Here is a 27766-nt window from a genome sequence, read left to right as displayed (position 1 = left end):
CAAAAGCTCAGAGCCAGATGGCTTCACAGGGGAATTTTATCAAACATTCCAAAAGGAACACACCAGTCCTACTCAAATGATTCCCAAAGATTAAGGAAAAGGAAACACAACCTAACTTATTTTATGGAGCTAATGTCACTTTAATACCGTAACTGGGTAAAGATATATAAGAAAGGAAAACTACAGAGCAGTCTCCCTAATGAACATAGATGCAAAAATTCTCAGCAAAATACTAGCAAATCAAGTCCAACAACACATTAAAAGAATTATGCATGACAACCAAGTGGGGTTTATACCGGGAACACAAAAATGGTTCAACACAAGAAAGTCAATTAATGTAATACAGCACATTAACAGATCGAAAGGGAAAAATCACATGATCATCTCAATTGATGCTGAAAAAGCATTCGACAAAATTCAATATCCTTTTCTGATGAAAACACTTCAGAAGGTAGGAATCAAAGTAGCTTTCTCAGTATGATAAACGGCATATATGACAGACCAATAGCCAGCATTGTGTTCAATGGAGAAGGACCGAAAACTTTCCTCCTAATATTGGGAATGAGACAAGAATGTCCTCTGTCACCTCTGTTACTCAGCATTGTACTAGAAGTTCTAGCTAGAGCACTCAGGTAGGAAAAACAAATAAAAGGCATTCAGATTGAAAAGGAAGAAGTAAAACATTCGTCATTTGCAGATGATGTGATACTAGACTTCAGAAATCCTGAGGAATCTACAACAAAGTTTCTTGACCTAATAAATTCAGGGAGGTAGTGGGATATAAGATTAATGTGCAAAAATCAGTAACATTTCTATACACAAGCAATGACCTAACTGAGGAAGCAGTTAAGGAAAAAACTTCATTCAAAACAGCAACTAAAAGAATCAAGTACTGAGAAATGAACTTAACTAAGGATGCAAAGGACTTGTACACAGAAAACTACATAGCATTGCTAAAAGAAATCAAAGAAGATGTAAATAGGTGGAAGACATTCTCTGCTCATGGATATGAATGTTAAATATAGTTAAGATGTCATTTCTACCCAAATTGATCTACAGAGTCAATCAATACCAATCAAAATTCTAACAACCTCTTTGAAGACTTAGAAAGGCTAGTTACCAAATTCATCTGGAGGGGAAAGAGACCCCGAATAGCGGAAAGCATCCAAAAAAAAAGAAGAACTAAATGGAAGGATTAACGCATCCTCATTTTAAAATTTATTATTTATAAGCCAGAGTGGTCAAAACAGCATGGTGCTGGCACAAAGATAAAAGTATTGACAAATAGAATCAATTTGAGAGCACAGAAATAGACCACCAAATCTATGGTCACCTAGTCTTTGACAAAACCCCCAAATCCACTGAACTGGGACAAAATAGTCTTTTAAATAAATGGGCATGGGAGAACTGGGTATCAATAGCCAGAAGAATAAAAGAGGAACCTTTCCTTTCCCCCTACACAAAAATTAACTCAAATTGGATCAAACACTTAAATGTAAGAACCAGTACCGTAAAGCTCCTAGAAGAAAATGTAGGGAAACATCTTCAAGCCCTAGTAATAGAATGTAGCTCCCTAAACTTTGCACCCAAACCCAAGCAACAAACGAAAAAGTAGATAAATGGAAACTCCTCGAAATCAAATACTTTTGTGCCTCAAAAGACTTTGTCAAAAAAGTGAAGAGGCAGCCAGTTCAGTCGGAGAAAATATTTTGAAATCACATAGTAGACAAAGGTTTGATATCCTGTATACATAAAGAAATCATATAACTCAACAACATAAGAACCAACAACCATTTATAAAGTGGGCTAAAGATATGAATAGACATTTTTCTGAAAAGCAAATACAGATAGCTCAAAATCACATGAAGAGATGCTCATTTTCATTGGCTATAAGGGAACTGCAGATCAAGACTCTAATGATACCACCTCACACCTATAAGTATGGCTGCTGTTAAACAAACAGAAAACTACACATGTTGTAGAAGATGTGGAAAAATTGGGACACTTATGCATTGGGAATATATAATGGTACAACTGCTATAGAAGGCAGTTTGGTGGTTTCTTAAGAAGGTAAATACTGAGTTTATGACCTGGCAATACCACTGCTTGGTATATACCCAGAAGAGCAGAAAGCAGCAACACAACCACATATTTCCACAATGATGTTCATAGCAGCAGCGTTCACAATCACCAAAAGGTGGAAACGATCCCAGTACCCATTAACAAATGAGTGGATCAGCAAAATATAATATATACATAACGATAGAATATTATGTAGCAGTAAGATGAAATGATGTTCTGCAGCACATGACAAGATAGATGAGCCTTGAGGACAAAATACTGAGTGAAAAAAGCCAGACGCAAAAAGATACTGTATAATTCCACTTTTTTGACCATGGTAAAAGTAAAATCAGAGACACAGAAGCTAGAGATGGGTGAATGGTTACCTAATGAGGTTGAATTCAAAGGGAATCAGGAGAAGGAAAGGCAGTTTGTTAGTGGGTCTGTAAGTAATATTACCATATTGAAAGTGAACATGATTGAAAGGGGTTGTATAGACTCGTGTATAGTTGATTAACACTATAAATATAATGATTTTTTTCATGAACTTCTTCAAAGGTATGAATCTTTCACAAAGAGTATACAAGTTTGAGGTACAGGGGGAAAACTGCTATTGCGTGCTGTGGGCTATGTTTAAACAGGAAAATATCAGCAGTACCACAGTAGCACCAGGGGTAAATAATGGTGGGAGAGTCAAGAGTTAAGGAGAGGTTTAAAATTTCTCTTTGGTGAAGCTGTGTTTAATGGTTTATCTTTCTCTTGGAAACAATAAAATATTCTAAAATTGAAAGTGTTGATGGGCTGTTGACTTTGAACATTATATATGATGCCCAATGAATGGAGGTGGCTTGAGGATGCACTGTTTGAGAAGTAGATTGGCGAATGATGTTGTACACACATGGTCAGGTGTTGTGCAGCTAGAGAAAGTAACGAAGTTGTGAGGCTTGCAACACTGTAAATGAACCTGAGGGTCATTTGTGAGGCAAAATAGGCTAGAAACGAAAAGAGCAATTATTGTATGGTCTCATTTAGGAAATACTTATAAGAAAACAAGGGCCTAGATTGTAAGCTCTTATAGCACTCACATTTTGTCCAGAGTGGTAATTATTTCTAGATTTTGAGAGACTTTCCTATATATATGTATAACCTGGTATTTAGAGATAGGAATGAAGTTAATCAGGTCAGGATTTAGGTAATTCAGAATACAGGAGTAAGGAAGACATTGTCTGTATTTTAGAATGTCATCTACTCTCTGAAACCAAAGAAAGAAAGGTTTATTTTGTCCAGAACCTAAATTTTCTGAAGCACATAATCTAACTCAACCTGTCTGGGCTAGATCATTTAAACAATTCAAGCACAGGGAACCCAGAATAAGAATCAGGGCCTTGAATCCTATATAACTTAATATAATGCCTGACAGATATCCCAGAGTATATTAAGCAGATAATGAAATAGTATTGGCAAAGTCCCTTGAGGATGATTGAAAAAATAGGGAGCTATTACACTTCCACCAGGAAAAAAACCCTGAGAATGTGCCAAACATTAGGGACACCCAAATCAATAGGCTAAGCCTTTGGTCGTAAGGCTACTTTAGTCAAGTTTAGCCTACATATAGGTATGCCTAAGAGTTACATCTAAAGGACCCCTTTTTTTCTCAGTTGTGGCCTCTCTTTCTCTCTAAGCCCAACTCTGCAAATGAAATCATTGTCTTTGCCTCTATGTAGAACATGACATCCAGGGATGAAAATCTCCGTGGCAGCATGGGAGATGACCCCCAGGGATGAGTCTGGCTCTGGCACCATGGGATCAACAATACCATCTGAGCAAAAGGGGGAAAAGAAGTATAACAAATAAAGTTTCAGTGGCTGAGAGAGTTCAGATAGTCAGGAGGCTTACAAGCGTCAGTTATACATTGCTATTTATCTTAACTTGCCAAACCCCAACCAAAACCATTCCAGCCAATCCTAAAGAACACCTAGGGCAATATATAAGATTCTACAAAGGTTCCATGCACGAAGGTAACTTACCAGAAACCTACAGCCTCCAGATGGGTCCCTGGACATAAATCCTGAAATGCAGAAGGGCCAGCTTCTCTGAAACATCTAGTTTCATCCTCCTATCCCATATTATTGCCAGCCCCTTCCAACATGAAAAAGTTACAATGGACATAGCCCAGATACCCCTAAAGAGTGGGAGAAAAATCATAGGTGATGTTGGAGTTACACTGAGAGGGTAGGGTTTAACAGATGAATATGGTTGCTGAATCATTATATCGATATTTCTTTTAATCTCCAACACCATAGAGCAGCTAGAAGTAAAAACCTAAAATTGTGAAATTGTAACCCATACCAAACTCTGAAATCTTCTACAACTAATTGTTGCAATGTTCTGTGAAATTTTTTATTTTTCTGTATATGTGATTTTTCTGTATATGTTATTTTTCATGCATAGACACACACACACACACAGTATGTATATATATTCTAGCCTCCAGTGTTTTGGAACAGCTAGGAGGAAAAATCTGAAATAGTTGAAGAGTAACCAATAACAAACTCTGAAACCTGTTCTATAACTACTTGTTAAAGTGTGCTTTGAAAATCACTGTTTTTACTTTGTATATATGTTGTATTTAACAATTTAAAAAGTTTTTTTAAAAAAAAGTACTGGCAAAGTCCCTTGAAGGACTGAAGGAAAAACATGGAACTATTAAACTTCCCAACTGGGAAATCCCTGATATTCTCTCAAACATTAGGTACTTCCAAATTAATAGGGCAAGTGTTTGATTTTTACGCTTGCTCTTATGAAACTTATATCTGTAACAGAGAAGCCAAGCCTACTTATAATAATACCTAAGAGGTACTTCCAGAAAACTTTTTGTAACTTAGATGTGACCTTTCTCTTTAAGCCCAACTTTGCAAGTAAAATCATTATCCTTTCCCCTACGTGGACATGATGTCCAGGGATGTCTCCCTGCCAATGTGGCACATGAATCCCAGGGATGAGCCTGGTCCTGACGCCTGGGGAGAGACAGTTCCTACCTGACCAAAAGGGGGAAAAGAAGTGTAACAAAATAAGGTATCAGTGGCTAAGAGATTTCAAATAGAGTTAAGAGGCTCTTCTGGAGATTACTCTTATGCCAGCTTCAGCCAGATATTGCTAATTGTCATGGTATGCCAAACCCCAACAGTATTCTTGTAAACCATAAAGAATACCCAGAGCTCTATCTGAGACTTTCTAAAAGTTTCACTCACTAAGTTTATTTTTCAGAAACCTTTTAATTTCTGGGCTAAATAAGCCCTGAAACCTAGAATTACCATTCTCTCCAAGAACATCAACCAGTTGTGTCCTCCTACCCCTTAACACCCCTTTTCACCACGAAGTTAGAATGATCACTGCCCAAGTATCCCTAAAGAGTGGGAGAAAGATCAAAGGAGAAGGATGAGTTGTATCATAGAAGATAGGATTTAACGAATGAATATGACTACTGAATTGTTAAATTGATACTTTTTTTAGGCTACAGTGTCTGAGAGTTGCTAGAAGGAAACACCTGAAATGGTAGAACTATACCCCATACCATACTTTTGAAATTTGTTCTAAAATTACTTGTTAAAATGTACTTTGAAACTTATACAGTTTTGTGCATATATTTAACAATTTAAAAAATTAAAAAAAAAATGTCTAGAGTTAGGCTTGTTGGGTTCACACTTACTGACTATAAAATCTTGAGTAAATTACCTAATTTTTCAAAGTTTCGATGTTTTCATCTGTAGAATAGGAATTATATTTCCTAGGATTGTTTTGAGGACTTAATATATAACCTGACACAATAAGTGTTCAGTCAGTTAACTGCTTCTGTTTTCATTGTTTTTAATATCACCACCACCAGTGTTTCAGCATTTAAAAATGGCACAGATTGAATCTAGGTCATAGTTAGTCCATGTGAGCTAATATTAGTGATAAGTAGAAAGAAGAAAAGATAAATAGTTGAAGAATAATGAAATATAGAAAGTTGAAATGAAGTAGGTGCATTAGGTAGGCTTTTTTGCATCACAGTTCTCTGAGAATATAATAGAAGCCTTCTTCTCTCCAAACTGCACAACTACTATTATTTTACATAAGATTTCTACAGATTAATTGACCTCTAGGCAAAGTTTAAAGTTAAGGTTAAAGTTACTGATAGTGAAAGAATAGTAGAAGAGAAGCCAATGCTCAAGATACGGTCTTTGTCACAGTGGAAAAGTTGTGCTGAATCATTAACTCCAAAATCCACTTCTCTGATATTATTTCTTTAGAATACTAAAAATTTTTGAGAAACATCAGTGTTCTTTTCAGTTTTTAAGTATGATTAAGTGAGAACTTCATTTGTGATTATTGGCTCTTAGATTAAAGTATTATGCAGTAGTGGCATACTATTTTAAATTTCCTAAACTACCTTTAGCTAGCATTTTAACAATATGTAGCCTCATGATGCATCATATTTTCTCTTTCTGTTTTCTGCTTCCAGCACAATCTGATGGTTCCATTTTTTTATAGATAATTTTGTTTTTATTTTCATTTTATCTAGGTCCAAGACTTTTCCATATTTTTCATTAAGAACACTTTTTTTAATTTTGATTATCTGTTTACAAATATTGACTGATTTCACAGAACTGTTCTTTAACAAAAATTATGAATGATAAATACTCCTGCTAATTCTAAATAAGGCACTAGTGCAACATATAGAGTCAAAAAGTAAAACTGGACAAGCTCTAGTTGAGGGAAATACTGCCTAAAGTAACGTGTAAACGTGGTGGTTTTAGGACTTAAAAAAAAAAGCTATTGAGAATTGAGTTACTTATTTAGAAGCTAAGCTGTAATAATTCTCACATTGTCATTGAAGTTTTAAGTATACTATTTGAATACTACTAACATTGTCTCTTATGGTTTGTGTTTCAGCCTGAAGTAAATGCTGACATTGTGAATTGGCTATCTTGGACTGCTAAAGGCTTTTTACCCCCACTTGCAGCAGCAGTAGGAGGTATTGCCAGTCAAGAAGTATTGAAAGCTGTGACAGGAAAGTTTTCTCCTTTATGCCAGTGGGTTAGTTGTATTTTAATATTTCTTTATGTTTAACGTGGCATTCTCCACCCTTAAAATGAATGCATGTTATGTATTACTATCTCATAGAGTACATAAGTAATCTTAAAATATTTTTGGTGCATGAGAGAGATGGAAGTAGTATGCTGCCAAAACTTGATTCTTTAATTAAAATTAACAAGGTTATATGTAGGCCCTATTGAGATATTACCCAAAGTTGCATTTTAGAATGTATTTCCCTCACTTGTGAGTGTAAGGAAATGAATTTCCAGTCCCTGTATGTTTTAGTTAGTATCCAATACTATTTTATTAAGTTTTTTTGTCTCCTAAGACTCATCAAGTGGTTCCATGGAATCTTAACATCATGAATCTTCAGGTTTCCTTCCTAGTTAAAAACGTCCCAAAGCAGAATACATGGAAATGGTAAAGGTTTGAAGACTATAGAGGGTAAAAAACATCACAAGTCAGGACTAAAAACATTGATTTTTGTTACTGTTAGGCACAGATTCGTTAAAGTATAATAGTTTATTGCTAGAGAGAAAGAAACAGATAGAATGAAAGCAAGGGGAGAGCAGGCAGGTGGGAGCCAGCAAAACCTGCTAGCTTAAAGGAAAGAAGAAATGGCTCCAACTTTCTTTCTGACAGCTAGTGGCTTTAAAGGAAAGAACATGCCAAGAGGGCTGAGGGTGACTGTGGCTACAGGCATCACTGGGCGATACGGTGATGGTGTAGATCATGATGATTTCATGCTCATGGTTATCTGGTTTGGTCTCTGGCGGGTGGGGTGTCAGCACTTTCATGCTCATCTATCTTGCCAACACATCAGGTCCTGTTAGAGGAGCTGCCGAGAAAGAGAAACTGAAGAGACCCCCAGGCCACAGAATCCATTTTGTATGTTGTTATTTTCTGATACCTGACATTCCTGCCTTTTTATTTTAATGAAATTGACTGGAGTTTGGATTAGATTGGAAGGATGCCTTAGCTTAGCTTGAAGCAATTTTGGGAGGAGTATGAACATTCTGTTCTCTTTTTTACTACTTCCTGCTGTTTCTGGACAAAGTTGGGGAAGGAAAAACTGCTTTGAGCCAAACAGAAGCATCATTAATTGGGCTGCAACAGGAGTAGGTTTTAAATTTTTGTTGTGGCAGAAACATGTTTTCAGAATTCTCCTGGTTTGTCACGGCTACTATTGACCTGTGAACAAACTTAGATAGACATTATAAGAGGCAGGGGTTTAGGAGGAAAATTAATAAGAGGATAATTAAAGAGGAGTGAGTTGTTAAGATTTAAGGGGCAAAGGGATGATTGATGAAATCGTTTGTTATTTTTGGAGAGTTTAGCATCTTCAGGTTTCAGAGCTTCTTTGGCATTGGAACAATTTGGAGATTTTATGTTTCTGAAAAACAAACTTAATAAGTGCATTAGATATATTTTAGAGTTTTTAGGAACACTGTTGGTTGGGATTTGCTATATTGTGGTAGTTTGTAGTGTCTAGCTGAAGTTTGCATAAGAGTAACCTTCAGAATAACCTCTCAGCTTGATTTGAAATACTGAAACTATTTTTTCACCCTGTTGGTCAGTTCATCCATGCAGGCTCGTTTTTGGAGCCTATGTCTCACAGCCAGGGCCAGCCATGTTCTGTGACTACGTTGTATTTCACACTGTTAGTTGCCAGGTTTATATTTCTGGAAATTAGGTCCCACGTTGAGGGGAAGCTCAGAGTTTGGCTTAGAGAGAGACTACATTGGAGCAACAGCAGAAGTTTTCTGGAGATGGCTCTTAGGCACTAATTCTAAGTAGGTTTAGTTTACCATTATAGAAATAAGTTTTATAAGGGCAAGCCTTAAAATTGACACCTTGGCTTCCTGGGGAGTTTTTATTAGTTTTATTTTTCCTTGTTCCTTAAGGGACTTTGTAGACACATCTTCATTTTTTGCTACAAACGCTCTGAAATGCTGAGTATAAAACATTAACTTGTATAAAACATTAGTATTTTGTTCCTTATTCTAGGTTTTACATTAAATAAAGTTGAATTAAGTTGTTTAATTTACTAGATAGATTAAATTAGATAGTGCTAATTTTGGGCAAAATTAGCATTTTTTTATCTTATACAAAAGTTAAAGCTTTAAAAAGAGACAATATTATGTTTTACCTTGTATATTGATTTACATTTTTAATTGGAGTTTGAGGGTTATATAAGGAGTTAAGTACTTCAGAATTTAATGGTAATGGTTAATGCTTACAATCTGAGCTTTAATTTTTATATTTTTAAATGAAGCTTTTTTAGAAATAAAAACTTTAGATAGTTGTTTTATATTAAGAAATTATAGTAAGGTTTTGTTCTATTATATTTTTCCAGATTTACCCAGAGCTAGATTATTTAATAGATAAAATATAATATATATATATTTGTTTAACTTTTCTTTTAAAGTTGAGCACATATATTTTTAGAGGAGTATTAGAGCAAAGCAGTGCTACTGGCAATTGGCTGTTTCTATGATTTGTAGCCTTTTAAAAATAATTAAAAACCACAATTAATAAGACCGTAACATTGCTTAACATCATATAGATTAGTATTAGGATATAACATTGATAGTAACAATATTGTTAAATTTTTAGGAATTTATATAATATTCAACCATATGAATAGTTTATTTATTTAATTTTAATTCGTAACAAAACAAAATTCTTTAAAGCCATTGTAAAATATATTAAATACTTCTATGCAATAGGTTAAGTTATTTTAGTACCTTTGCACGTTATTTATACAAGGTGAGAGAACAAATTATTTGTAACAGTTTTTTCCTAACAGTAAGAAGACTTGTTTGCTGAAGTAAAGGATAATGTCAGCATAAACATTAATAAGAATATTATTTTGATGTAAAATATTTTAGACACAGAATTTGGATGATTAAGAAAAATTGTTTTTTAAAATACTGTATATTAAGAGCATACTTAAAAGAAGACTAATTTTGTATGAATAGTCAGCATAACACAAAAGCTTTCCTTTATTTGAAATTATCAGATCTATTACATTTTGGTTAATACTGATTATGGCAGACAGAATTTACTTTTATAAACTCCTTTTTTATAACTCTTTACATTTATTTTGTGATAGACGATTATTTAGCACTTATAATTAAAAATGACTAACAAATAAAATTTATTTCCTTCAACTTTATTATTTTTTAATCCATTTAGGGCGTGTAATTCATAATGACTATGACAAATAAAATCCATTTCTTTAAAACTTTTTATTACCTTCTGTATTTATTTCACCTATAGTTTAGTTTATTTAAACTGCATTATGATTAGAAATAAATTTGATAATAAATTTACAAAGTTTTCAAACCTGTATACTTCCTTTTAAAAATAGTGTTTATGAAGGGAAGAAGAGCTAGAGATTTATAAAATAATGGAGGACAGGAAGAAATTTATATTGAGGTTTAGAATATGACCAGGCATTTATATACCTTATACTGAGAACACATAAATGATCATTTTATAATACATTTAAAATCTTCTAGTTTAATTCAGCAAAAAACTTAAATTTTTTTTTTAACATTTTAAACTCCTAAATAATGCTAGGAATGTGGTAATTTACAGAATTAAGTTATAGTTTTTAAAAACTAGTTCAGAGTTGTTAAATGCTAATTTTTTATTTAAAAGTTTTACTTGTATCATTTTTATCAGGATTTCTTAGGCTGTTTTTTATTTCTCTGCTTTTAAAATTTTTTCAGCATTTTTATTTCTTTGTTACCACTGTTTTATATCAAGCTTTAGTATAATAGTTATAACTAGAACATAAACCCTTAGAAACTAAAATTTGTATCTTTTTGTTTATGACAGTTTGGTCTTAAAAAGCTATTGTAACTCCAAATCTTTATACGTATTTGGGTAATAAATGGTTAAGTAAGAAAAGTTAGATTTTTAAAATTCAGGTAAGTAAAATTATAAAAAATCCATTTATATTTTTATTAAATTTAATTGATTTTTTAGGTAGAACATACCTAAGCAGGATAAAATTGCATTTGTTTCATCATTTAATTCCTTCTATTATTTTTATATTTTAAAATTATGAGGAACTTTAAAAGTACATTGACTATTAAGTTTTGGGAAATATACTGAGCTCATTGAATTTTTCCCAGGTTTAAATCTAAGAAAACTTTTTAATTGGTTATACAGACAGAAAGATACTAGGCTTAGAGCTTGTTAAGAATTTTCTTATTAATTTGCTGTTACTATCCAGAGGTATGAGACTATACATTGAAAATACATACAGACGTAAATAAGAAATTTATTATTTGAAAAGAAAAACAGACACAGAAATATTTTTGAGAAGGATAAATAAATTATTGAATATGCCATTTCATCCTATCTTCATTTTTTGTAAAAATGGCATGAAATAACAATTTTTTACTAATGGTAGTATTTTTATTTAAATTAGAGTGAAGTTAGATTATGTTATAGAACTGAAAACTTTTTATAAATTTATATAATTAAATGTTTTAATACAGCCTAAATGTTCCCTTTTTAAAAGAATTTCTGTAATTAGTAACCTGTTATGAACATTTGACTAATGTAAATGTAGGACCATATCAATTAATAATTAGACTGAACACATTAGCTAGCAAACAGGCATTAAATATTTAACATACCAAATATATCAGTTAACAATTAAACAGATGTGAAACACTTTGCTATAGATATATAAAAGCACAGAGGAATAAAGTTAAGTTTGGGAGGAGGAACTTTTAGACCGTTTGTTAATCAAGAGTGCCATGTGGGGCAGCATTTTTGTTGTTTTAAAGGGTATTGTGGCCAAGCCAAATTGCAGAGAAAAATATTTTATTTTGTTTTTGTTTTCTTTTCTTTTTTTAATTGGAGTTTACTCAGACTACAAAGTAAACATCCGAGAGGGGTAGAATTAGGAATTTTTAGGGCGTTACCCATAATCATTTGCTAATTTTTAATATGGAGGGGGAGGTTTGCTACGTGCTAGGGATTTTGCTTGCAGGAGGCTTGTGGAGGTCTGCTCATGGAGAGTTTTGTTTAATTGCTCCTCTCCAGGCTGATGGTTACCAGCTGCATTGAAGGCATATGGTCTCCCTCGGGACTTGTGTCTGGGACACAGTGGCTCTTTTGGGGGCCCTGGGGACAGGAGGCTTACAGAAGTTAGCAGCTCTTTTGGCGGCCAGTGTAGCTTTAAGTGAGACTAATTCATGCAGATCAAAGATCCAATCACAACAACAAAGCAGGCATCCCTGGTTTGTTGTCATGGATTAGGAAAGTGTGCAGTCTTTTATTCAGGGTGTCCCCCAAGTTGTTTTTTGACTGCTACGTGGGAAAATGCTCCAAGAGCTGGAGAGTTTAGACTGAGCTCAACCTTTGGGCCAACCACACTGAGGCTGGCCAACGTGTCACCAGGACACTGAACAACTCTCATGGGGGGATCTGAGCAGAAAGGCATCACTTACCTAGGGTCAATTTAGTTGTAATCGTTTGAATGCTGTGAATGTGAGCTGGTGTCACGTTAAGATGGTGTGAGCCAGAAAGTCAACCATCAATCACATGGAAACCATAGCGACCACGCTGGTTCAGGAGACAGAGTGACATGAAGGCTGCCTCTGTAACTCCGAGGGGCTAGAAACTCAAGCCTCAGTCCGGGGGTCAACTGAAAGGCAGTCCCATAGCCCAGAGGGGCCGGAAAGCTAAACCTTTAATGAGACCCCTGTCCTGAATTTTCAACAAATTTATGTTAGATACGGATTCCTTTAAGGATTCCACGTGAGACAGTGAGTTAAAGCTTAATAGTTTATTGCTAAAGAGAAACAGACAGAATGAAAGCAAGGGGAGAGCATCCAGGTGGGAGCCAGCAACACCTGTTAGTGAAAGGAGGGAAAAATGGCTCCAACTTTCTTTCTGACAGCTTGTGGTTTTAAAGGAAAAAACATGCCAAGAGAGGTGGGAGTGACATGTGGCTGCAGGCATCACTGGGAGATACCAGGCTGGTGTAGATCATGACTTCATGCTCATGGACCTTTCATGCTCATCTATCTTGCCAACACATTAGGTCCTATTAGAGGAGCTGCTGAGGGAGAGAAACTGAAAGGGCCCCCATTCCACAGAATCCATTTTATATGTTGTTTTATTTTCTGATACCTGACAGTTACAAGAAGAAATATTGCAGAGATTATCAAAGGGCACTCAGTTTCTTTTTAGAAACACTTAACATTTTGAATGTTAACATTCATTTTTTAAAAAAATACAGATAATGCTGTTTTGCTTTGTTTTATTTTAACATGGAGTGTAAATTCAGTAAAAGTCTTATTTAGATACATCTGTTAACATAATGAGAAGTATTTATATTGTTAATATAGATTCTGTTGTTATAATTTAAATAATATCCATTTGGTCATGTTCAAGTTTAGCCAAATAAGTTACTTAGAATGAAAATGAGAGTGAAATTCAGAACTTTTTTATATGAAGTTAATTTGGTTTGGTGTTTTAAAAAGAAGTTTGTTGCTGTGACTTCCTAGATTATTTTCATTTTAATATATGTAATTATAGATTATATATAATACAGCCAAGCTGGAAAATAAATGCAGACTAGATGCGTCTCAAAAAATAACCAATTTATTTATTCCATTTGAAAAATAATGAAATTGAATGATGCTTCCAAAGTTTTCATGGAATTATGAAAAATAGATCTGGAGTGAAATTTCTTTTTAAAATTAAAATATATCATCTGTACGATGGTTAAGTGACATGAATCAGGTTATAGCTTTTTTAACTGTTTCTTCAGGTTTTACCATTATTTTAATATAATAATATAGGAATTCATATTAACAAAAATAATTATATTTTTTATCAATTAGTTTTGCTTTGGAGTAGCATTTTTATAATGTTTTTCCTTGGTTATTTAATAATATAAGCTAGGACTACAGAAGAGAAAACTTTTTACTGATTTAAATTTTATACATAGTAAATTGTTTATGTCTTCTACTTTAGTTATATATCGAAGCAGCAGATATTGTTAAATCACTAGACAAACCTGGATGTGAAGAATTTCTTCCACGGTAATGCTGAAATTTCTGTTGCTTTTTTCTTGGTCATATGTTTTTTTTAAGAGGCAGCCAGATTAAAATAATTTTTGCCTAAACAGACTTTGTTTTAGATGTCTTTTCTTCTCTGTCTTTAGGGGTTGTCATAATAATGGTATGCCTTTTAATCATTGTATAAGTAAAGAATATAAAATTTTAAACTGTAAATAATGAGAATGGTTTGGGATTCAAAAAACCATATTTATATTAGGTAGAAAAAGTTGCTGTCTTCAGTTTTACTTATATCAGTCATTTCTTAATCTTTTTGCATTACAAATCTCTTTGAGAATCTGATAAAACTCATTCTCCAGAATATACATATGACCCAATCTTTTACCTTCAGTTTAAGTGGGTTAACAATTCGAAAGCCCATCCGTGCACTACCTTAAGAACCTTCATTAATAATTTCTACCTTAAATAAATGTTTTTTATCCTACATATACAAAAGTTACCTTAACTTAAGTCATTTGGATTTAAAATATGTCAGTGAAAAAGGAAAAACCAGTTTCTTAATGGGGCCTTTTCTCTTTCAGATACGATAGTTTATCTGTTAGTGGAAACACTTAAGGAGTGTTCTGTTTAACGTATACTATAAAATTGATAAAATGATAAAGAAACTTATCTTAATATTGTATGCTCATCTCTTTTCTTGGTCTGTTGCCTTCTTCAGAGGAGATAGGTATGATGCCTTACGCGCCTCCATTGGAGACACTTTATGTCAGAAGTTAAAAAATTTGAGTATCTTCTTAGTAAGTATGAATAACGATGGGAATTAGTAGTACATTCAAACTGCTGTTGTTTGTCATAAAGTTAATTTATTAAAAAATTTTTGAGTCTAAGTAAGTAATGTCTAACACAATAGGCCCTCAAAAGATATTTAATGCAGGGGATGGCAAACTATGGCCTGCAAACCGTGCTCATCTTACTATCTGCATTGTAAATAAGGTTTTTGAAAGTTATATTGTTTACAGCTGCTTTAGTGCTACAGTAGCAGAGCTGAGTAGTTGTAACAGATCATATGGCCTGCAAAGCTGAAATATTTATTGTCTGATGACCCTTTACAGAAAAAAATTTGCCCAAAATTGAATCTTCTATTATGAGTTTTTACTTAAAACTGATATTTAGGAAGTCAGTTCTGTCCATGAAATGAGTGTTAAAAAATGACTAAAGAGCAGGCAGAGGTGGTTTGGCAGCAGAGTTCTCACATGCCGTGCCAGAGACCAGGGTTTGATTCCTGCCTGCCCCTGCAAAAAAAAAAAAAATGTATAGTAAAAAATGACTATAAACGCTATAACTGAGACACTTACAGTGGCATCACAAACCTGTTTATGTTAAATATTTTTAAATAAATGAGTCACAGATGTTCAAGTTTTGAATATGTGTTTATTATAAGATAGCATTTGAAAAAAAAAATAAGATCAACTATTTAATAAGTAGAAGTTCCTAGTTCCATTTTACCTGATATATTTCCCTCTTCTTCTCCATAGGTAGGATGTGGAGCAATTGGCTGTGAAATGCTAAAAAATTTTGCTTTGCTTGGTGTTGGCACAGGCATAAAGAAGGGAATGGTAAGATTTAAATCCTAAGAGTTAAAAGTTCATATTTCTATTGCTGCATTTTGAGCTGTACTTGACTGCATAGATTTGCTATATTGATTTTTGAGGATAGAGCATTAAACTAGAAATTGGAAGATTCTGATTCTGCTCTGACCCACTACTCAAAAGTTATATAGTTTGGATGGGCCACGGTGGCTCAGCAGGCAGGAATGCTCACCTCCCATGCCAGAGGACACAGGTTTGATTCCCGGTGCCTGCCCATGTGAAAAAAACAAAAAAACTTATAGAGTTTGTACGAATCACTTGAATTATTTGCTACTCCGGTTTCTTTTCTGATATTGTGAAACCATTTCTGCACTACCTACCTCATAACGTTATTGTGAAGAGGCTTTGAAAACTTAAAGCACATTAGCATTGTTATTTCTGTTAAACACTACTTATTAATTAGTGAATAAATCTTTAAAATGAGAGAAGCTAATATTAGAAAGTTGTAGCGTACTCAGAAATAGTTTAAATTGGTGATATCAAAAGAAATTGAAATGATTAAACTTTGGGTGTGCACTTAAAATTCTTAAGACTATTTATAAATGTGAGTTAATGGAAAGCCATGTTACATATGTAAATACAAGTGTATTTCACTGGGTTCTTTTGCCTTTTAAGATTTTAACTAGCTTCCTAGAGTTCGAGTAATGATTTCATAGCTGTAGCGTGGTAACTAACAGAGTGACTAATGACTACAATTTATATATTATCTCACATTTTATAGTATGTTAAACTTTGGCTTATTATCCCACTTTGAAAGGACATTCATTACTCATACTTTCAGGCAAATGGTGTGATGGTTTGAAGCTCTGTGTACCCCAGAAAAAAACTGTTCTTAAAGTTAATCCATTCCTGTGGGTATGGGCCCATTTTAAGTAGGACCTTTTGAGAAAAGTACTTCAGTTAAGGTGTGACCCACCTCAGTCAGGATGGGTCTTAATCCTTTTACTGGAGTCCTTTATAAACTGAATGAATACAGAAGAGAGGGAAAGAGAAAGCCACAGAAGCAAAAGGCTGAAGACAGTGAAACCCAGAAGAGAATGGAGACACCAGCAGATGCTGTCATGTGCCTTGTCATGTGGCAGAGTTGCCAAAGATCGCCAGCAGCCAATCTTCGGGAAGAAAGCATCACCTTGATGATGCCTTGATTTGGACATTTTCCTGGGCTCTTTTAAGTATAAGCAAATAAATTCCCATTGTTCAGGCTAAACCATTTCACAGTATTTGCTTTAAGCAGTTTAGGATACTGAAGCAGATGGTCTACAATTATATTTTCCCTAGTCAGTATTTCCTAAATTGTTTTCCCCAAACTACCTAGTTCTAGTGTTTTAAGAGATATTCTTAAAAAACAAAATCTTCGGTTACATACATTTGGAAACCACCAGAATACTTAAGTACATCAATGACAATTCACATAGCTTGTCAGCACATTGACGTTAGAAAAAGAAATGTAGTGAAGAAACCTATTGGCTTCAAAAACAAAACAAGTTAAATTAATGTGAACAGCTCTCCATCCTTCTACAGACACAGATATGCACTATAAATTATCAGAAAATAAGTGTTTACATATTATGTAGCCACACTGAAAAAAAAGGAAATAGAAATTCCCAGGTGACACGAATCAAAAGAGAAATTAAACCCTGAGCTGAAAGTCATGGTGATTAATAAGTATTTCTGTCTTGAATATCTGCCCAAAACCTTAAGGGGCAAAGGGAGTCAGCCCTGAGAAGAAACTCAGTGCATGTACTACACTGATGTGTGTGTTCCAAAATTGTACTACATAAAAACCCAAAATGAATAATAAAAGATGGAAACATATACAGATAATAGAACAAACTTTATAATAAACTGTTTAAAATGATTAAAGACATAGATGATGGAAGCATGAGAGAAAAACAGGGCAAGGAAGATTTTTAGAAAAAGTCAAATATCAATTTCTTAGCATTATTGAACTTACCCAGAACTGATACCTAGAAAATAAGAGTACCCAGAATGTAGCACAGAAAGACAACTTTTTTTTTAACGAAGAGAATGCATTTTAGAAGGTCTGATATGAGTTTAATAGAATTTCCAGAAAAAGAGTATAAACATAACAGAGAAGATGCAGTATATTCCAAGGGCAATGACAAGTGTGTTCAGATCAAAAAAGTAAACTAGTCCCAAGCAAATCAAAGATAAAAAAGAGAGATTATTTACTAGAATTCTCATTAGCAAGAAATACCAGAAGACACTGGAAACATATTTTCACAGTGCAAGGGAAATTCCTATCAACCTAGAGTTCTGTACCCAGCCAAATTATCTTTCAAGAGGGAGGGCAAAGTTAAAAATACTATCTGACAAGAAAACAATGAATGACTGCCACTTAATGCTTCTCACTGAAAAAACTTGTAGTTTCTTAGCTGCTAAAACAAATACCATAAAACAAGAGTTTAGTGGCTATTGGTTTCTGAGGTTAGAAACCTTGCTTCCTTACAGAATCAGTTTTTTTCTCACTGACCAGCAGTCTTCCTTGGCTTTTCCATCACATGGCAGTGCACACGGTGTAATCTTCTTTCTCTTTTGTGTTCTTTTAACTTCCAACTTGTGGCTGCTCCCTATGGCTTCTCTCTTTGTGGCCTTTGCTACAAAGCCTGTAGTAACAGGATTAGGGCCCATCCTGATTCATTTGGGCCAAACCGTAGCTTCAAGTAACTCATCAAAACCGCTTATTATTGTGGTTTTACACCCACAAAAATGAATTAAGATTAAGAACCTGTTTTTCTGGGATACACAATTCCAAGCCACCAAAGAACTATTAAATAATGGGGACAGTGTATGAAGCAAGAATTCATCCATATTCTTTGATTTAAAAATTGAGAAAGCTCTAATTAAAATAATGAGTTTGCAAGTGGAGTGTTTAAAAATAGGTGTTACTGAAGTGTTATTCATCAATATCATGGAAAGTGGAAGGAAGAGTTTCATGTCAGATTGATCAGGAGTAAGATAGAGATTTTTGTTTTAATTGTGTCCCAGGGAATAGGGAGGTGAGAGGATAGAGAGTTCAATTAATTTAGATATCATCACATGTGAATGTTAAACAATTAGGTATAACGACTAACCAGTTTGAGATAGAACAGGGATCAAGAAATCCTCATCAGTGTAGTAGAAGGCAGAAATGGAAATTAAAAAGGGAAAAGGTGGAAGGAAAGCTTTATATCAGTAATCACAATGTTATAAATTGATATAAAATTTTGTAAAAAGACATTTTCCTTTCGGCCTTTTTTTCACACATGATCATGCAGATATAAGAAAATAAGAAGAAACACATATACCAGGAAATAGCTAAAAGAAAATGAACGTGTTTATAGAACACCAGAACATCTAGCAGTGGTAACAGTCTGAGAAATACTGTTCTTAGGCAAATCTTGTTTACAGATACTGGCTTCTATTTCAAATAATAGGTGACAAATGCATTATAAATACCCTACAGATTATTTGGGTCTGTTTACTTTTATATACTTTAGCACTGGAGTCTGCGAGCTTTTTCTCGAAGGTTGTAAATGCTTCAGGCTTGGGAATTATAAGATATCTTTGACCGCTACTCAATTCTGCTCTTGTAGCATGAAAGCAGCAATAGACATTACATAGCAAATAGGCATGACAGTGTCCAGTAAAATGTTATTTACAAAAGTGGGCTGCCACACAACATTGTAGTTTGCAGACCTGTTTCAGCAGGAGTGTTTTAGAATTGAATCACAAAGATTCTTCTCAAATTAGTTGAGAATAAGAATAAATAATGTAAGTATAGAAAGAAATGCTAGCTGTTCTATTGGTGTAACGCATTACATATTTCTAAAAGGTAATAGTTTTTTGCAGCCATTTTTTTTTGTTTAAAAAAAATTAGAGGAAAGTTTTGAGCAGAAATTCAGTTGGTTCAGCTATTTTGTTTAACATGCTCCTACACTAAACATTAATTACAATTAAATATAAGTGTAAAATGAGTTGTATTTGTAATCATTTTGGAGTATTTGCATCCTTTTAACCTTTACCAGTCAAAATAATTTATAATAACTTATGGGGGTTGTTTTAAGCATAATGAGAAAAGCAAAAATAGTAAAATAATTTATCTGTTACATAATTTCAGCCATTTTCCTTTCTTGAAATTAGGTTACAGTTACAGATCCCGACTTGATAGAAAAATCGAACTTGAACAGACAGTTCCTATTTCGTCCCCATCACATACAAGTATGTTATTCTTTTTCAAATTTAAATCATTCATTATGTCATGTAACAGAAGAGAGTTCTTTTTTATAAATAGAAAATGGTGCTTAAACAACCATGATGTGTTCTTTTATTCTATTACAATCTCTCAAAATGATCATATAATGGCAATGATGAAAGCAAAAATATAAAATTACTTTTTAATGTAAAAGTTGGTTTTTGCCTTGATTTTGGAGGTTATAATCTGAGTTGTAAAACATAGGCAGTATTTTGTTGTTGTTGTTATCATCAAGATGAGTTTACCTATTTAATTTTAGAGATTGAGAATGTAGAAAGGGGTTTTCTAATTTGAAGTTTTAATGATTTTCACGTTTGGCACCTCTTTTTAGTTTTTATCTCAAAAAGGTGAAATTTAGCACTTAGAATATTTGTTTTTTTAATCTTGTTAGACTATTTAATGTCCTTTTTCGTAGTAAAATAATGCTTGTTCTCAGCCTTCTTTCTACAGAGATAAAAGTGCTTAAGTCAGGAAAGGAAGCATTTTAGTCTCACAAGTTTGTCTTTAGAAAGATTTTTCCCCTTTAGCATTCAACAGCTCATTGGCAGCTTAGTAAACTAAGCTTAGGAATGTCATGAGTAGAGAAGTGACTAAAGTGGATGGAATAAAATGTTAACCTAATTGCCTCATCTGTCTAAATATAAAGAACTAAGTAACACTCTCTTATGTACTAAAATGTGTCACACAATCCATTTCCTTAACTTTGTGCATTTTATTTGTAGAACTGTTATAAAAGCATATTTATTTTTGTTTTACCGAGTTCTAATAAAGTTTCAGCTTTGTATACTTAAGTTGCTGGGAAATGAAACATATCAGCCTAACAATGTGAGAAGAGAGAAATACTATTAAAACTAGATGCAGGATTTCAAACAGAATGGTCTGTAGATATTTTTGTGTCAGAGCCAATACTCACTTATAAAATTTGGTGACACTTGAAACTGCCACTACATGATTTACCAGTGATCATTAAATCTTAACCGGGAAAAAAAAAAAGAAAGAGAAAGAATGCATTATATTTGGTTACTTTTCTTTTTTAATAAAAGGATTACCGTACTCGAAAGTGGTAAACTCCCATACCTATAAGAATTTATTGTACTGTGTATGTTCTCAGTTTTTTCTATGCATTTATCCAATTCAGACACCATTAATTGGAAAAAATGTACTCTTAATTGGACTTTTAATGAATATTTTAAGAAATCTAAAGCATTTAGCTATAAATTAGGGGCTATTTAGAGTTTATAATTAAAATGTAAGTTATTACAATGGACATAATTTCCACAAACCAGAAATGAAAAGTGATCTCATTGCTTTACTCTCACCATATATGTATATATTTTCCAGGATGATAAGAATACATTCATTTAATTACAGCCTTTTTGTTTAACATTTATTCCTTCAGTCTTAGAGAATTAATTTTTATTTGTTTAGAAACCTAAAAGCTATACTGCTGCTGATGCAACCTTGAAAATAAATCCTCAATTAAAGATAGATGCACACCTGAACAAAGTATGTCCGGCTACTGAAACCATTTACAATGATGAGTTCTTTACCAAGCAAGATATAATTATTACAGCATTAGATAATGTAGAAGCCAGGAGATACGTAGACAGGTATGTTTTTGAAATTGAGATTCATAAAAAAAATTTCTTTATTTTGTTTTCACGTCTGTTTCCCATACCTACTAACTGAAGAGTACTGAATTTTTTTGTATTACTTTTTATGTTCCTGTTGTTGTGCTCCTCAGTGTTTTAATGATTTTCCAGTACATTTAAGATAAAATCCAAAATCTGTAACATAGACTGAAATTTTTTCATGGAGCACCTATCACCTGTCTACCACTCTAGTTTAAAATTTACCAGTTGCTCCCTAACCCCCCTTATTTCAGCTACACATGCCTTCTTTCAATTCTTACCAGGCGTCCTGAATTTTTCTGCCTCAGAAGTTTGCACATACTATCCTTCAGTCTCGGAAAATTATGTTTCTCCTGCTCTAAAGCCCCTGACCCCAAATCTACTACCTATACACTTAAACTGGCTTAGTTTTTTCCCCTTATCCTGCAAGTTTCAGCCTGAATGTGTTTCTTCAAATAGACTTTCTTTAACCTTCAAATCTAAGTTAGATCCTCCTATAGTAATCTTTTACAATGCTGTGTGCTTTTTTCTTCATAGCTCTTCTTTTTATTGATATGTTTATTTAATGTCTGACTCCCTCACTAGAGCATTTATTTATAGACCATTTGTTTTCCCAAACTGTGTCTTTAAGATCCAACAAATAATGTCATTACTTGAATGAGTAGATGAATGAATGTACAATATGCAAACCTAACATTATCTTCCTTAGATTTTAAATGAGTTTTTAACTTTAGGGTGCTAAAGCAGATATATCAACAGAGAAAATTACCAGTTAAAAGGGCAGTAGAAGTTTTAGAATCTTGAGCAGAAGAGGAAAAAGAGCAAAAACCTAACAAAAATTTAAGTGCATAGAATGTTTTATGAGTACTGAGAAAAAGTGTTAATATTATTTGGGATAAAGAAAGCATTGAGCAGAAATAAGTGGGGTAGAATAACTGTAGTTAGAAAATAACCAAAGAAGAAATAGAAAGCAAGAGAAAAAAGGGTAACACAGTTAAGAATTAACCTAGAGAAAAAACATTAGCAAAGCTCAAGATTTTGTAATAGATGTAGAAGAGAGAGGCAAAACTCACTAAGTTGAGCAACAAACTGTGGGTGAAAAGTGAATGGGCTGTTTGATGGTAGTGTTTCTCTTTCCTAAAGTATTACGTTCAAGAAATTTCTATGAAATGGTCAATGAAAAGTGGCAAGTCCCCTGCTTATATTGTTATTGCTCGGTGTTTATTACCTATTTTATCTTTTTAAATAGCCGTTGTTTAGCAAATCTAAGACCCCTCTTAGATTCTGGAACAATGGGCACTAAGGGTCACACTGAAGTTATTGTGCCTCATTTGACTGAATCCTATAATAGTCATGTAAGTGAACCAAGATTTTTAAATAAATATCTCGTTTGTATCTCATATTTCTTTTGCCTTCATCTAATAATGAATTAGATTTATCTTGCCTAATCATTCTGCCTTTAGTTTTCCAATGATGTCCATACATATGTGAATATACATTTTTATATAGCTAAAATTATTTTCTTTGAATCATCAAAATTTTGTTTCTGATCTTTCTTGAGTGTTATGCTTATATATATGGTTTATTCCTTCGAGCAGCTTGATTTGGTTTTCTAACAATCTTTGAGTTTTAGAAGATTATTTGATAAGAGCAAGTAAAACTACTAGATTGAGAGTAGAAGTGTCAATGAAAACATAAAATTTGTATCCGTTTGCTGATCTTTTAATTTTATTATGTTAGATATTAGCTGGCATGTAAAGAATAAAGAGAGTTTAGTCATTGTGCACTCATGTCTAATTGTTGTTTATTTTGATTCATGATTCCCATCCTTAGCATGCTTATCAGAAATACCTATGAAACTTGATAAAAGTACAAACACTGGTGACCTACACAAAATCTTACTGAAGAATCATTGTCCCCAAAGGTGGCACCAAGACATCCATCTTAGTTTGCCAGGGTTGCTATAACAAATATCATAATCTGGTTGTGTTAAACAAGAGGAATTTGTTTCACAATTTGGGAAACCACACATCCAAAATCAAGGTATCAGCAGCCATGCTTCCTCTGCAGTCTGTGACATTTTGGCGGTGTTGCTGGCAGTCAGTCTCTGCCTCCATCATGTGGTGATCTTTCTACTTCTGTTATCTTTTATCCCGCTTCCATTTCCAAATTTCCTTTGCTTATAAGGATTCCAGTTATATTGGATTAAGGCTCACCCTATTTCAGTTTGGCCTGAACTTAGTAGGATCTTTGAAGATCTCATATAGAAATGAGTTCGTACCCACAGGACCAGCAGTTAGAACTTTAACCATGTCTTTGTGGAGGACGTGAGTCAATCAACCACAGCATCTATTTCTATGTGCACATAGATTTGCATGTATGTATGTGTATGTATTTTGATGCCCGTTTTTTTTTTTTTTGTAAGCCCCACAAATGTTTTTGAGAAACTGCCAAAGTTGAAAACCACTGCTTTAGGAAATAATTGTAGGTTTTAGATTTTTAAAAAGCTCAAACCAAGCTATAAAATTAAAAGAAGAATGTGTTTTACAGGCATGAGCATCCTTTTATTTAATGGATATATTTGGTCTAGTAAAATTTTAGTTTTTAAAGTTTATTGTTTTTCCAGTTATTCTCATGAAATCAAAAGTTTATGAATCTAATGACAGCTTGGTAATAAACTGGCAATTTATTTTAAAGGAGATTAGATGAAGAAGAAACTCATGATATGTTGATATCATATTGAAAGATTTTCAAAATAGAGAATGTTGTAGAATTCTAAATGGTCCCTTGATTCTTTCATTCTTTACACCTTTCCCAAATCTTCTGTATCCTCATACTTCATACTCATGAAAACCATTTTGTAGTGCTCCTTGGCTTCCCTCTTTTGCCTTATAAAATATTTAGTGGTTTACTGGTGTTGCTTAGAAAAACCAAAATATAAATCTCTAAGTTAGAAGAAACAAAGCTTTTCATTTTAGAATGGTTAAACCCATAGGCCGAGGCAGAATGTTTCCTATGATAGAATATGGATTTCTTCAGTGGTACTTCTACATGAGACAGCATAGGCATTTGACATTTAATTAACACAGACTTTCTGTAATAAACCATACCAAGCATCATGCTCCGAAATATTTTTATCTGTAAAGAAACTCATGGTATGCTGAGCATTGTATTGAGAGATTCCTAATTACTTTTCAAAGTAGGAAGTGTTAGAAAATGTCCCTTTTATTCCTGGAGAAGAAAAATGAATTGTATGTGGTACCCTGCCATGAATACTACATGGTACTTAATGAGGGCATTGATAGTAATTGATTACAGAGTTCATCTTTGTTGTTACATTGCTAGTAACAAAACAGTTTATGTGTCAAAAGAATTAACTTTTTCTCATTTTCTAAAAGAAGGAATATATACAAACATATGGTTGGGCTTTATTTTTTAATGGTTTTAAAACATTCAAAAGTAAATTCAATCAGTAAAAAATTGTCATTGCTTCTCTTAGCTATCTTTTATTGTATTTTATAAATTAGCGGGATCCCTCAGAAGAGGAAATACCATTTTGTACTCTAAAATCCTTCCCAGCAGCTATTGAACATACGATACAGTGGGCAAGAGATAAGGTAAAAGTTTTGAAGGAATTTGTTTTCTTTGAAGTAAGAAAGAAGATATTTCCAACTTTTAAATTTCTAGCTTTAATTTTTCTTCCTTTTCTCTCTTACAGTTTGAAAGTTCCTTTTCCCACAAACCTTCATTGTATAACAAATTTTGGCAGACCTATTCATCTGCAGAAGATGTCTTGCAGGTAAAAATTAATACATTTTAATGCTAATTAAATTAACACTTGGTGTTAATGTAATCTTACTTTCAGATTGCCTACAAATAGTTTATTTTTTCTTCTTAAAGAGAAATTATAACATTATTGTGCATAAGAAGTGAGATAATAAATCAGGCATATTGAAATTAGCAGTTCATAAGTGGCCCACAAAGCAGCAATGCATATGGTTCAACTATTAAGAATATGATAATGATAGTAGAGCTAAAAATAATAAAAAGACGATTTTAAGGTCTTTAGGAAAAAAATCTGATATAATTTCTTTTCTAGTGAAAATTTCATGCGTGGACAGTAATCTCTCAGACTTCTTATTCTCATAATGAGGGAAATTTCAAAGATATTTCCTTACTTTCCTTTAATCCTCTAAATCTCATAAGGCCAACTTTTTAGTAGAAAATATTATCCATATACTCTATTCTAATCAAAAATAAAGTTTTGTAGCAGGACCAGAAATGACTTACCTGATACCTCCCATCCTACCCCACCCCACCCGTTTCTACTGGGTTGAAAGTTGAAGGAGACCTGCTGTCAAGGCCTTCCGTTTGTCAGTCCTTCCTGCTAGTTTAAATGTGAGCCTACAAGCCCTGAAAGGCGGGACCCTACCTCCTGGCCACCACAGCTAACCTCACGGAGGCACACAGTTTCATGTGGCCGTGGGCAGGCCCAGTGTCCAGAGGTCAAGGGTAAAACTAAAAGGTTTTCACCTTGACTGTGATGACAGGAGCAGTGGGTGGCTCCCTCTGTCCTCCCCACGGGGAGCCAAGCCTCACTCCCTGCTCACCTGCAGTGCTGGAGTCTCCCGCATACCCCGCCCAAGTAAATGGGAATGGAGACAAGTGTGAGAGCCTACACCTTCCTGCTGCCCCAACCCCAGCCCCCACTTGTCTGGTCAGTGGTCAGTGAGTCAGAGGAGAAGCCGACAGGGGTGTATCAGTGTGAGATGAAATGTCTTTGTTGTACCTGTTTGTGGTTTAGCTTTCTATTTAAAACAAAAACAAAGGAAATAAACTTGAAAATTATTTGTTATCATAAAAAAATTTTTCAATATTTATTGCCAAAAATATTTTATATATATATTATCCATAATACTTCTTATAATAAATACATAGAAAGAACTACTAGCTTAAAGGAACAAAGACATGGAGAGGATTTGAGAGAGAAGAAATTGCAAAGTTAAAACTCCATGTATTAGAAAAAAGGAAAAAATAGATAAATGGGGCCTCCTCAAAATAGAAGACTTTTGTGCTTCAAAGAACTTTGTCAAAAAGATGAAATGGCAGTCTGCTCAATGGAAGAAAACATTCAGAAACCACATATTTGATGCAGGTTTAATATCCAAAATTTGGAAAGAAATCCTGTAACTCAACAATAAAATGATGTGTTTTTGCGGCTTTATGGATCTCAGAAAATCATGTTCTTAAAGCTAATCCATTCCTGTGAATGTAAACTTATTGTGAGCAGGACCTTTTGATTAGGTTTTTTCAGTTGAGGTGTGCCCCAGGTGGGTCTTAATCCTCTTATTGGAGTCTTTTATAAGAGGATGAAATCCAGAGAAAAACAGAAGCTGAGAGAGGACACAGGAACAGAGAGAAAGTCACTGAAGTAAGAAGCTGAAAGCATTGAAGCCCAGAAGAGAAGGGAGAGATCATCAAATGTCACCATGTATCTTGTTATCTGACAGAGTAATCCAGGTATTGTCTTGATGATGCTTTGATTTGAATTTTTCATGGCCTCAGAACTGTAAACTTATAAACTAATAAATCCCCTTTGTAAAAGCCAACACATTTCTGGTATATTGCATTTTGTCATCTTTAGCAAACTAAAACAAAATACATACAACCCAATATACAAATGGGCAAATGACTTGAATAGGCACTTTTCCAAAGAAGAAATACAAGTGGCTAAAAAGAACATGTGAAAAGATGCTCAGCATCACAGGCTATTAGGGAAATGCAGATCAAAACCACAGTGAGATACCATTTCACACCTACTTGAATGGCCACTGTTAAACAGAAAATTACGAGTGTTGGAGAGGGTATGAGGAAATAGGAACCCTATTCAGTGCTGGTGGAAATGTAAAATAGTACAGCTGCTGTGAAAGACAATTTGACTGTTCCTCAGAAAGCTAAGTGTAGAACTGCCATATGATCCCGCTATCCAGCTCCTAGATATATACTCAGAAGAACTGAAAGCAGAGATGTGAACAGACA

At 33.8% G+C, this 27766-nt stretch overlaps 1 protein-coding gene across 4 annotated transcripts in view; it reads left to right on the top strand.

Annotated features, from left to right (window-relative positions):
• The window catches only part of UBA6 (ubiquitin like modifier activating enzyme 6), a 127307-nt gene that overhangs the window by 51515 nt on the left and 48026 nt on the right, over nucleotides 1–27766 (top strand). For all 4 annotated transcript variants that reach the window (XR_013165897.1, XM_077137007.1, XM_077137005.1 and 1 more), the window contains exons 14-22: nucleotides 6997–7140; nucleotides 14149–14216; nucleotides 14911–14989; nucleotides 15728–15808; nucleotides 19985–20062; nucleotides 21525–21706; nucleotides 22977–23082; nucleotides 25255–25344; nucleotides 25446–25526. Coding sequence is in view for 3 of the 4 variants with exons in the window: in XM_077137007.1 (XP_076993122.1) it covers nucleotides 6997–7140; nucleotides 14149–14216; nucleotides 14911–14989; nucleotides 15728–15808; nucleotides 19985–20062; nucleotides 21525–21706; nucleotides 22977–23082; nucleotides 25255–25344; nucleotides 25446–25526 (909 nt within the window). In the remaining variant the exon portion in view is untranslated. The remainder of the gene's footprint in view (nucleotides 1–6996; nucleotides 7141–14148; nucleotides 14217–14910; nucleotides 14990–15727; nucleotides 15809–19984; nucleotides 20063–21524; nucleotides 21707–22976; nucleotides 23083–25254; nucleotides 25345–25445; nucleotides 25527–27766) is intronic.

The sequence above is a fragment of the Tamandua tetradactyla genome, chromosome 19 (assembly GCF_023851605.1).
Source record: "Tamandua tetradactyla isolate mTamTet1 chromosome 19, mTamTet1.pri, whole genome shotgun sequence".
Taxonomy (NCBI): domain Eukaryota; kingdom Metazoa; phylum Chordata; class Mammalia; order Pilosa; family Myrmecophagidae; genus Tamandua; species Tamandua tetradactyla.
The sequence above is the reverse complement of the archived record's forward strand: the minus strand, read 5'-3'. Positions and strand labels throughout refer to the sequence as shown.